This window comes from Rhineura floridana, chromosome 10 (assembly GCF_030035675.1).
Source record: "Rhineura floridana isolate rRhiFlo1 chromosome 10, rRhiFlo1.hap2, whole genome shotgun sequence".
NCBI lineage: Eukaryota > Metazoa > Chordata > Lepidosauria > Squamata > Rhineuridae > Rhineura > Rhineura floridana.
Window position 1 is genome coordinate 3,506,156 of NC_084489.1, and position 12,222 is coordinate 3,518,377.

General features: G+C 42.2%; 1 protein-coding gene across 1 annotated transcript in view; it reads right to left on the reverse strand.

Moving 5' to 3' along the window:
* The window catches only part of CNTNAP2 (contactin associated protein 2), a 1,241,930-nt gene that overhangs the window by 684,503 nt on the left and 545,205 nt on the right, over window positions 1-12,222 (reverse strand). Inside the window, exon 10 of the mRNA XM_061587450.1 lies at window positions 2,114-2,252. Coding sequence (XP_061443434.1) covers window positions 2,114-2,252 — 139 coding nt within the window. The remainder of the gene's footprint in view (window positions 1-2,113; window positions 2,253-12,222) is intronic.

Sequence of the window (12,222 nt, forward strand, 5' to 3'; positions counted from 1 at the left end):
GATGTACAGGCACTTGCACTGCCAGTTGCCAGACAGCACGTTGATTGCTCTGACAACTATGTTACTTCCATGGTAAGTCTACTTATAGATGTTGCAGACCTGAAAAGAAAACAGGTTTTCTTTCTGCAGAATCAGAAACACCTGAGACCCTTCCTGTTTTGGAAGTTTTTTTCCCTTCTACAACATATCTGTCTTGGGTCTTCACTGTGATTTGGGTGCATATACAATATGGGTGGGGGGAATAGAATTTCTAGGATGTTTTGTCCCCTCCAGATGCAGCCACAAATTTGGAAGCTAGAATACAATGCCATTCCACCCTGATAAACACAACCCAGCCCAAGTGGACATGTGCAGACCCCTACTAAGAAATTGTGTTAATTTTATCAAAACTCTTTGTTTCCCTCAAAATCCCTCAGATGTTTTGCCTGAGTAGAAATTTTCAAATGTCATCTGGAAATTTTGCTTTACATAAAATCTAGAGACAACTTCCTAGCCCAGAACAGCTTTATTGTAGCTTGTTATGTGCTCCCCCACTTCCCCAAGTAGTTTGAAGTCTCTGGCAGCCTTTATGGGATAAACCATCTGTTTTTAGACTCATGATGTCTTTCTATTAATCTGGTTGTTGAAAAGTACAGATTGCAAAGGCATTATGAACATGAAAACAAAAATCATTCATGCATTCAGTACTAGTTTCAAAGCAACAAATTCCTGTTATTCATATCTCTTTGCACCCACAATTTATTTATTTATTAAGTTTATATCCTGCCCTTCCTGTCAATATGAGCCCAGGTGGTGTGAGACTCACATTCCAGACACTTGGAAAAGTCAACTTCCTATTACCTCTCACTGAGGACCAGATCACATCAATTCTTCAAGAGCAATTCTTGGCATAGCTGAACAACATGAGTGTTATCTTACAATCTTACAAAATTAATTACAGTTCTATGGAATAAAAGCTATATAAACTTCCATCTCCTAAGCAATAATGTTTATGCCCTTATGGAGCTACTTTCACTCCTCCATTTGGGGAAACTTCCTGCTGTCATTGATAAAAGCAGGACTTCTAACTCATTCATGACAAACAGAACAACCCTCACGGAGCAACTCCAACTATTATGCTTGACTCAGAGCTATAGCCAAAAAAGACATCCCCATGTCACATTCCCCCCACCCCACAATGTGTAGCTATAGTAGTGATGGTGTTTAGTGATGTTTTAGCAGAGGGTGGTGATGATGATGATGATACACATTTTTAAATGGTATTTCCTACGTTTTCTTAACAATAAAAATGTTAACTAAAGCTTTGCTTTTATTAAGGAAAACAGCACCTGCTATTATAGCTCTCACAGGAATGTGGTTACCTCAGTGATAGTCATATAATAACAGTATGCCAACAGACTGCTCTTTCACAAAAGACTAAATCTCAAGTTTCAGCAAATCCACCTAGGGAACAAAATTGCTTCTTGTGCTAAAGATGTATATTGAAAAGGCAAAATAGGTTGTAATCCCTTTCAAAAGCAGATGATCTGTATTTTAATCTTGTGCTGATACTATTCAGTTCACCTATTCTTCTGGAAAAAAGAAGTAGGCCTTTAAGAATAGTTCATCTCTGTTGTTTCAGAGCATTGAGCTGCAGCTATAAAAGTGTATTTACACAGTAAATCCACATATACACATATGGAACAGCCAACAAAGGTGGAAATAAATGGCGCAAGGAGCCAAAGAGACAGTTCCTGTCATAACAGTGTCAGGCATCACAATGGAGTCTTCAACTGTGCTGGCTGAAATAGGAGGAGGGGCAGAGCCCCACCCCACACTTCTCCCTCTTCTTCCACCTTCTCATCTCCCAGTGGTTATTCAAGGGACTGGTGCATAACAGATCCAAAGGGGGTAAAAATGCATTCTCATAGGAATTCCATCAGACATGCTCACATTTTGGAATCACTGCTAAAGAGAAGTAGTCTACTGATGGTGATTAAAAAGTGGCAAAAGTTATTACGTGATAAGTATAGAAAAACAATTTTGGAGTTTTCAAGGTACTTTATACATTTATCATGCCACACTAATTTTCATACATTTTCATCCACCACTTCATTCTTTGTTTTAAACTTACCGATCAATAATGGCACACATATCAATGCTGACATTGGCAAAACTTCCCAGCTTTCCATGTTCCACTGCATGCAAATCCACCAGCTGATCATCCACATGAATAAGCTGCATGCAGCCTTGGAATGCGAGCTGCAGAAAACCTGTATATAAACAGACAGAATGGGGAATGCCGTTATATTAAACAACAGATTGAAGGAAAACTTATTTATGTATAGCTGATAAGATCCATCTTCTTTCATTTGCCAAAGTACATCAACACTAAAAATCAGCAAGCCTGTGAAAAATAGAAATGAGGACTTTTCAAAAAAAAGAAAGAGAAAATATTATAAAGTGCTGGCATTGTCTTTGCGGTAGTATTGCTAGTAACTGCAAGGATGGCTTGTGACTCAAGTTGCAAACACACTAAAAATTCAGTGATATCTGTTAAAAATCTGTTCTTGCAAATCACAGTTGATCATGTGAAATTCCACAGTGTTGTGCCTTGGCGTTATCTGCAAGACAATGGCAATGCCCACTGAGGATGAAATTTTTGTTTATATAATGGAACGACGCATTGTGGTTTTATGAAATAAAAACAGAAATTGCTGCAATAGGACAGCATGTTCCATTATCTCATACTTTTAACAGCCTTTGTCAACTAATCAATATTTTACAAACAACTAAAACATTTTGGTTTAGGGCAGTCCCGGAAAAAGAAAAGAAGAAATAGCTGCACATCCTGTAAGAAGGCCTGCTGTTATTGATTGAGAATGGAAATAGTGCACTGGTTGACTTGTATATACTAAGTGAAGATGGGCTTCTGGCTCATTCAACTCCTGGTTACTAATTGTCTACTTGAGCATTACAAAGTTGGGTCTTGCAAACTTAACATAACCCACTTCTGCAGTCTTACATCATCAAAAGAAATTGTTCACCACCTCAGTGCCCCTCAGGTTATTCTTTCATTATGTGATAGAATTCATGAATTGACAGATATTCCAAATGTCAGGTTCCTATGAAGGGATTTCAGTTTAATCTCTTTGCCTCCAATAAGCATTTACAACTATAAATAAATAAAAACCTATACTAGATTTCTGTATCAAATAGGGTTGCCAGGTCGGAACCATCCAAAAACCTGAGAAAATGGGGGCGGGCCCTAGTGACATCATGGGGCGGGCCCTAGTGACATCATGGGGTGGGCCCTAGTGATGTCATGGGGTGGGCCCTAGTGACATCACGGGGTGGGCCCTAGTGACATCACGGGGTGGGCCCTAGTGACGTCACGGGGCCGGCCCTAGTGACGTCACGGGGCCGGCCCTAGTGACATCATTAAACATGATACATTGTATCAACCACAGTTGCTTGGAGCATACCATTCAAAAAAAAATTCTCTGATTGGAGATTAAAATAGAAATCTTACCTAAAATAGGGTGTTCCTAGGTCCATCTGAAGAGACAAGGTCATTCTTTCTCACAAGCTTAGGGTGATGCAAAATGGAAATGGACTGCCTTCAAGTTGATCCCAAATAGGGTCTTCATGGTAAGCAGTATTCAGACAGAGGTGGTTTACTATTGCCTTCCTCTGAGTCTGAGAGGCAGTGACTGGCCCAAGGTCACCCAGTGAGCTTCATGGCTGTGTGGAGATTCAAACCCTGGTCTGCCAGGTCACAGTTCAACACCTTTAGGGAACATTTAATCTAGTTTACTTGCTTCTGGCAAGAAGGGTTTACGTGCCCTCAGGCCAGGCCATTATTGGAAGAAAGGAGCTTAGTGTTGCAGCGATGTTAGATGGGAGCACAGATGGATGCCCCTGAAGGCAGCAACTGTAAACATGCTTATTAAGGAACTAAGCCCCATAGAACTCAATAGGACTTACTTCTGAGTAGATATGGTTGCAGCCATGTTAAACAAATTAAACCAGAACTATCACTAGAAGCTAAAATGATGAAACTGAGGTTATCATACTTTGAGCACGTAATGAGAAGACATGATTCACTAGAAAAGACAGTAATGCTGGGAAAAACAGAAGGGCATAGAAAAAAAGGAAGGTCATACAAGAGATGGATTGATTCCATAAAGGAAGCCACAGACCTGAACTTACGAGATCTGGACAGGGTGGTTCATGACAGATGCTCTTGGAGGTCGCTGATTCATAGGGTCGCCGTAAGTCGTAATCGACTTGAAGGCACATAACAACACCTTCTTGCCTGCACTATCTAAAAGTAACGTTTGTAGGGATGAGAGAGCTGTTTTATGGCACCAACTATCCCAAATAAAAGGCACAATTCAAACCATGTCTGCTGCTACATACATGCTTTAATCTGCTAGCCCATAAGAGACTCCCATGAAAGCACTATAGTCCAGGAGGCCTCCACCTTAGAAAGTGCCCCCACTACATTCCAGATCAGTTCCAGCCTTGGGAGGGGACAACTATATTAATAGGTTGCTCATTGCTATTGTTGAGTGGCAGATGCCTACACAAAAGGCATCAATGTGCCAATTTTACAGTAGCATTAAGTTACTACAAACAAATAATGCAGAAGAGTTACAACACCAGGACTGCACACTGCACCCATGTTACTGCTCCCCATATTGGTGTCTCCAATAATCCCTTTAGCTGTTTAGAAGGCAGGTGGGTGTTCTCACTTGTAATCTGCATTTCAGAAGATCATTAGATCCAGAAGTGTAAGCTCCGAATCTTGCATTAAGATCCACAGACTACAAAAAAAAATTCATTCATTCTATACCACGATTCAATCCACAGCCTAATCAATTTGGACAGATACTGAGATGGAAGGGGTATTTAAAAGCCTAAGTCTGTGGAAAAATTCCGCTAACGTCTCTATGCTGTAGTCCTTTAATCCAAATACTCTCTTAGTGCCATGGATATTAACTGAACTTGCTAAGCAAGTTACAGCATGAAGTCTTTTCCCCTGCAAGAATGAGATTTTGTAGGAGGGGAGAAAAAATGACAGGAATTAAGAGATTTCAAGGGGCATGAAAAAAACTGTCATCTCCTACTGTGGCCAGGCTTATCTGTAAGAAAAAGAGGTAAAAAGCTGAAACGCGTTGGGCTTTGAGCTTCTAAGAGCATCTTGTAATATAATTTCTAGCTTTTGCAATTATTTTTCAAAAAAATTTTTTTGCAAATACTTTTCCAATATATTTTTAATAGTACCTTTGTACAGAACAATAAATATATTTTCAGCATTCTGGTTTTTTACCTCTTTTTCTTGCATTTTGTGGATGCTAGACACTTTATTTTTTTTTTCAGGCTTATCTGTGCACTGATGAACACTCTTCTAGTTGACAGGGCCTTAAATGTAAAAGCTGCTCAAAGCAGCTGTGGCCTAATGAGCAGTTTTAGCAAACAGCAAGGAACCTGCTGGTTAAAATATTATGAAGAATTTTAATATGGGAAAGGCTTACAGGGAGCCATTACCTAATATCTACATTTCTTAAATTTGGTTAAGCTACTGGACTCTACCTTTCCATTTTGATTTTTGCTTTGTGAAGCCCAGCGAGGTTTAAAAGCTTGCTGTTACCAAATGGAAGTTCTGCCTGCCAAGGTTGAACAAATTTTAAGAATGGAGATGAGTGCATTACAAAAACAAAGTAAAATACAAGAACCAGTCATCATCATATTAAAAAAATACAATATTATACATTTAAAGGCCTGGGAAAATAAGAAAATGTAATATTGGCTACCAAGCAAACTTATCTGGAGAGGAAGATCTATAAAGAGGGTGTCACAACTAAGAAGGCACCCTCTCTGGTCACCACTTGCTTCACCTTGTCATTTCGTAGTAATATTGTGAATTTACAGTGTAGCTTTTTAAAACTTAGAATTCTGAACCCAGGAATAGATGTTGCAGTAGGTCAGTTTGAACAGTCATTTGAGACTTCATAAACCCATGTTTTATGAACCTGGGGAATGAGCATCCATTTTTAAAAAAATGTTAATCTTTATTAAGTTAAAATCAGTACAATGTCCAATTCATTTTTACCTTCATTTATCATAGCAGGGGAACTGGCTCTGAGGCTGCCATGCCGCGTGGGCGCCGTCTCGGCAGCGGTTGCTAGGAGACGGCGTCCGAGTGGCCTACCAGCCTCAGCCGGTTCCCCTGCTCCGGAAAGGAGCAGCGTGGTGCCGATAGGCGGGAGCGGCCGCGATGGGGCTGAGGAGTCTGTGCGTGCGGTCGTTCCAAATCCGGTTGGGGGAAGAAGGCCGCTGGTGGAAGGAGCCGGTTTGAGGCCGGGTCGTTTGTAGGCCGTCGCGCAGAGGGAGAGAGAGAGAGGGAGAGAGAGATTTGTCTTGAGTCTGCTGTATTTAGTGAAGCCTGAGTCTGCTGTATTTAATGAGCGGCCTGCCAGCCTCAGCCGGTTCCCCTGCTCCGGAAAGGACGGCCGGCCGCTTCACTAAATACAGCAGACTCAAGACAAATCTCTCTCTCTCTCTCTCTCTCTCTCTCTCTCTCTCCCTCTCTCTCTCCCTCTGCACGACGGCCTACAAACGACCCGGCCTCAAACCGGCTCCTTCCACCAGCGGCCTTCTTCCCCCAACCGGATTCGGAACGACTGCACACACAGACTCCTCAGCCCCATCGCGGCCGCTCCCGCCCATCGGCGCCATGCGGCTACAGCCTCCACTCACCACCCCCTCACCTGTACTTCTGTGGCCGGCGGGAGCAGCCAGGCTCTGCTGCACAGGGGGGGCTGCGGCGGCGACTCAACTCCTCCTCCTCCTCTCTCTCTCTAGTCCCTCCCTCAATTACAAAGGGCGGGAAGGCAGCCAGCCACAGCCTTCATGCATGCGTGTGTCAATCACGCATGCGTGGCTGAGCAGCACGCTCAAAAACCGGAGATTAGCCTCTTCAAAGGAATTATGGCCGGAGGCCGGAGACGGCCCCCTTTTGCCGGAGACTCCGGCAGAAAACCGGAGACCTGGCAACCCTAGTATCAAAGCACAAATAAACACTCGAGGATAAAGAATTCTCCCTATTTTTCTACTAACCCTTCTACACTAAAATACCTTATCTGCTAACCTTAAAAATGTATTCTAGGAATGACAAAAGTGTTGTATACAAATAATAAAACAACGCTTTATGAATATATCGGAAATAATTTTCATTTTAATCTAATATTGCACTATAACTTGAGCACTCTTGTGCTTCACATAATAGTTTTTTTGAAGAGACTAAAAGCACTTGATAATTGTTCATATATGTCTCAAACGCTCTCACTATTGAATATACTGTCTTGTGATATTTTTAATGATTGGAGTAATTGGGAATTTTTAGATACAAACAGCAAGCAAAATACATTCTTTTAGAAAACTATAGGATTTATAATATTTTAATAGTGTAGGCCAGCTAAAAATCCTCTGCTTGGTGCTGTCTTCCCTGCCTGTTATGCACATGTAACCATGGTAACTTGGTATGCATGGCACAGCTTGGCTCAAGAAGATAAGGGGAAAAGGACACTGGTACAGGACATCTCTGCGCTCTCCAAGGCCTGAGAAGGATTAACATTGGAATGTATTCGCTCATAGTAGAAATATGCTGGTATGAGAACTGCTGAATATTACCTGATTGGCTAGAAAATAATGTGTACAGTGTAACCTCTATGTAATGCTTATGTGTAGCCCCCTGATTGGGATATGTCCTGGAATATATAAAATCCCAAGCAAGCAGTGCCATGTTGTGAAGCTCCACCAAACATCAAGGGAGACTGACCGTGCATACGTTCATTACCAGTAAAGGCCTATCTTTGCTGCATGCCTGTGTCTTCAATTCCTCAAGGACCCCCGGTCCTACGGACCCCCAAATTCCCCATCAGGAGAATATAAGCATTGCTACTACTTGCCATTTTAATATAATTTCTAATTTAAAAATTGCTTTCTAATTTTTAGTTTGTTCTCTCAGTGAGTTGAACACAGACATAATCATGCTTAGAGTAGATCCATTGAAATCAATGGGACAAGTTAGGCATAATTTGCTTCTACTGTAAGTGCTTTTCTGGTTTTATTTAAATTTATAATTTAAATCATTAAATTATTTATTTAATTTTATATTGTATACTGTGTGTTTGTTTTGCATTTCCACGGGTTTGACCTTGAACTGTGTAAAAGCAGGAAAAATGTTTTAAACAAATGATGATAAATCTTAAAGGATGACACTCTAGATAAAATATTTGAAACGGGGAGTAAAAAATATGTTTTTGAGAGGATTTGTTCTGTTACGTACATGCTTCTTCATACACTTTTTAGGGGAGTGTAGTTCTGTTGCAGGAGGGGGCAAGCAATTTGGGGGGCACATGCTTGGCCCCATCCCAAGAACTGCCCATGCAATCCATTAAGGTGTTCTTTAATATCATTTGAAACTATAACTATATGTCTCTATATCTAAAAAGTTAACATGCAATCAGCGGAGGGGAAAAGCTACATCTGATGTTTTTCTCTCCAGGGAGAATTGTTCCTTTGGTAGATATGAATGTTAAGGTTGCCAGGTCAGAAGCATCCCAAACTCTGAGATTTCAGGGGTGGGCCCTAGTGATGTCAAGGAGCCGGGGCAAAGTAATGTCATTAAGCATGACACATTAAGCATCAACCACAGTTGCTTGCAGCATACAATTCAAACAAAATATTTAATCTACTCTACTTGCTCTAGCAAGAAGGGGTTAAATGTCCTCAGGCCAGGCTAGTCACCAAAAGGCCACTATAGAAAGAAATGAGCCTAGTGTTGTGGAGATGTTAGATGGGAGCACTCAAGAGTAAAGATGGATGACCCTGAAGTCTGCACTTCTAAACACACTTACTAAGGAACTAAGCTCCATAGAACTCAATAGGATATAGCAGATATAGTTTGGATTGTGCTGTTGGTAAAGCTTGACTAGGGTCCCTCAGCAAAGATATCCATATCCAAGCAGGGTTGACAACCCCCTGCCTGGAATGCCCTGCCCCTATCTTTTAACATGGCTGCTCCAAACTTTTTTTTACAGATTTGACCCTTCACTTCAGAAAAATGTCTGAGAAATGAAGTAAGAAGATTCTCTACCCTCTTCTGTCTACCCTACAGGCTGCTATAAACTCACTTTGACAGCCAACTCAATTCCAGTGAGTAATAACTAACAGAGAGAAAACACACATGGTTTGGTCTACCTTTACAGGCAGCAGCTTGGGAACAACAACAACTGCAGTCATGCTGCCCAGTATGTGAAATTTTCTTTTACCACTATTGGGCAAGAAACAAACCCTTATGCAACCAAAAAGATGCATCATCAGTGGGTTTAAGTGGGTTGAGCTGACTGCATGGAACCACTGCTGTTGCTTCTATGGATGTAAGGGAGTGAGGTTAAAGGTAACTGAAATGCAAATAGAAAAGAAAAACAAAAGACAGTGACGATTTCCCAAATGCAATACCATACCAACCACAAGATTCCTATGAGTAAGGCAGAAAACTCAGCATCCCACAACCAGTCAGGATTCTTTACCAAAAACCAAAACTAAATAATCCTGGGAGCCAGTCAGCCAAGGACACAGAAATTCCCATGCAGCACAACCTGATGCAGGGACTGCAGTTAATGCAGAATGCTGCAGCACAATTGCTGACATGAGTGAGACCCTATCAGCACATAATACCTCTACTCTGAAATCTGCACTGGCTGCTGATTTGCTACCAAGCCAAGTTCAAGATGTGCTTTCCATATTACAGCTGCCACATAGTGCTCTTGTAAGAAATCAGTGTGGCAGCACCTATGCTTTGGAACTCCCTACCTATTCACATTAGGCAGAAGCCTTCGTTGTATTCTTTTTGGCACCTGCTAAAAACATTTTTGTTTAGGCACGCCTACCCAGGCATGTTGAAACTATTATGTTTTTTATTTGTTTTTAACTTATTGGTTTTATTATTTTGAATGTTTTTAAATACCTGTCTTTAACTCTTTTTGGCAATATTGTTTTAATTCTGTCTGTAAACCAATTTGAGATTTTTTTACAATAAAGTGGTATATAAATGTAAATAAAATACATAAATAAATTTTGGAGTTACTGTGGCCCTTGGGTCTCTTTCCACTTTTAGGAACAAAGGAATCTGCCTTGCACTGACTCAGGGAATTTGGTACCATCTAGCTCAGTACTGGTGACATAGGCTAGCATTGGCTCTCCAGGATTCAAGGCAATAGTCTTTTCCAGAAATTGAATTTTGGACCTTTGCATGCAAAGGATATGCCCTACCACTGAGCTACAGCCCTTCCCTGGTTTAAAAAAGTATCTTTTAAAATTGTTCTTTTCAATTCACTAATGAATGCTCATCATACCTAGGGCAGGTCCACACCATTCATTTAAAGCACATTCAACACAGGACAGAGACAGCTTTGATCACCTTGGTGGATGACCTATGCAGAGAGCTGGACAGGGGGAGTGTGTCCCTGTTAGTTCTACTGGACGTCTCAGCGGCTTTCGATACCATCGACCATGGTATCCTTTTGGACCGCCTTGCTGGGATGGGACTTGGGGGCACGGTGTTACGATGGCTCCATTCCTTTCTGGAGGGACGAACCCAGAAGGTGGTGCTTGGGGATTCCTGTTTGACTCCTTGGCCGTTGACCTATGGGGTCCCTCAGGGTTCAGTTTTGTCCCCCATGTTATTTAATATCTACATGAAACTGCTGGGAGAGGTTGTCCGGGGGGTTGGGGTTCAGTGCCCTCAGTATGCGGACGACACCCAACTCTATTTCTCCTTTCCACCTAAAGCCAAGGAAGCTGTCCTGGTCCTGAACCAGTGCCTGGCATCAGTGATGGACTGGATGAGGGCGAACAAATTGAAACTAAATCCAGACAAGACAGAGGTGCTCCTAGTCAGTCAAAGGGCAGATCAGGGAATAGGGATTCAGCCTGTGCTCGATGGGGTTACACTCCCCCTGAAGACACAGGTTCACAGTTTGGGTGTGCTCCTGGACTCAGCTCTGAACTTGGAGGCCCAGGTTTTGGCAGTGGCCAGGAGTGCTTTTGCTCAGTTAAGACTGGTGCACCAGCCGCGCCCATTCCTGGAAATGCCTGATTTGACTATGGTGATGCATGCCTTAGTTACATCCCATTTAGATTACTGTAATGCGCTCTACGTGGGGCTGCCTTTGAAGACTGTTCGGAAACTTAAACTGGTAGAAAGAGATGCAGCCAGAGTGTTAACTGGGGCTGGTTACAGGGACCATACAACTCCCTTGTTACAACAGCTCCACTGGCTGCCAGTCTGTTTCCGGTCACAATTCAAAGTGCTGGTTTTGACCTATAAAGCCCTATACGGCCCAGGTCCAGGCTATTTGTCAGACCGTATCTCTCTATATGAGCCTGCCCGGGCCCTGAGATCTTCAGGAGAGGCCCTTCTCTCAGTCCCAACACCTTCACCAGAGCGATTGGTGGGGACGTGAGATAGGGCCTTCTCGGTGGCTGTCCCCAGGTTCTGGAACTCTCTTCCTAGGGAAGCACAAATGGCCCCTTCCTTGCTATCCTTCCGTTGGCAGGCAAAAACTTTTTTATTCCAACAGGCTTTTGGGATAGAAGGTGTTTAGGATTGGGCTCTATAAGGTTTGTTTTATTGTTTTATGCCATTATTTGTATTATTTTAAATTGTTTTTTAGTATTTTAAGTGCCTGTTTCATGGTTTTAAGGTTGCATATAGTTTAATTGTATTTTAATTGTATGTTTTTCTATGCTTTTAACTACATGTAGTTTTATCTGTAAGCTGCCCTGAGTTCCAGTTTGGAAAAAGGGCGGGGTAAAAATAAAGTTTCATTCATTCAAGTTTCATACGGCAGCAGGTCTTGGGTTTTCCCAGGCAAAGGTGCAGGCAGTTGGATGCTGGTCCTCTGACTTATAAGGGCTACATTCACCCCTTTTAGAGGGCCTGGGAATTCGGAAGCCTAACATGTTATAATTATTTTGACAGGTTGCTGGACGGGGACAGAGCAGACGTGTGGCCACAGCATGGTCTTCTGGGCAGTCCGGAGTGCCACAAAATCCAGCATGGGCTCACAGTTGGGCCTCAGTTGATGGGCTGCAATACAGTGGCTTGGCCAGAGAAGAACGTGTTGGGATGGGCTCCTACCCACTTTGTTCCAGAAAAGTTCAATGCGG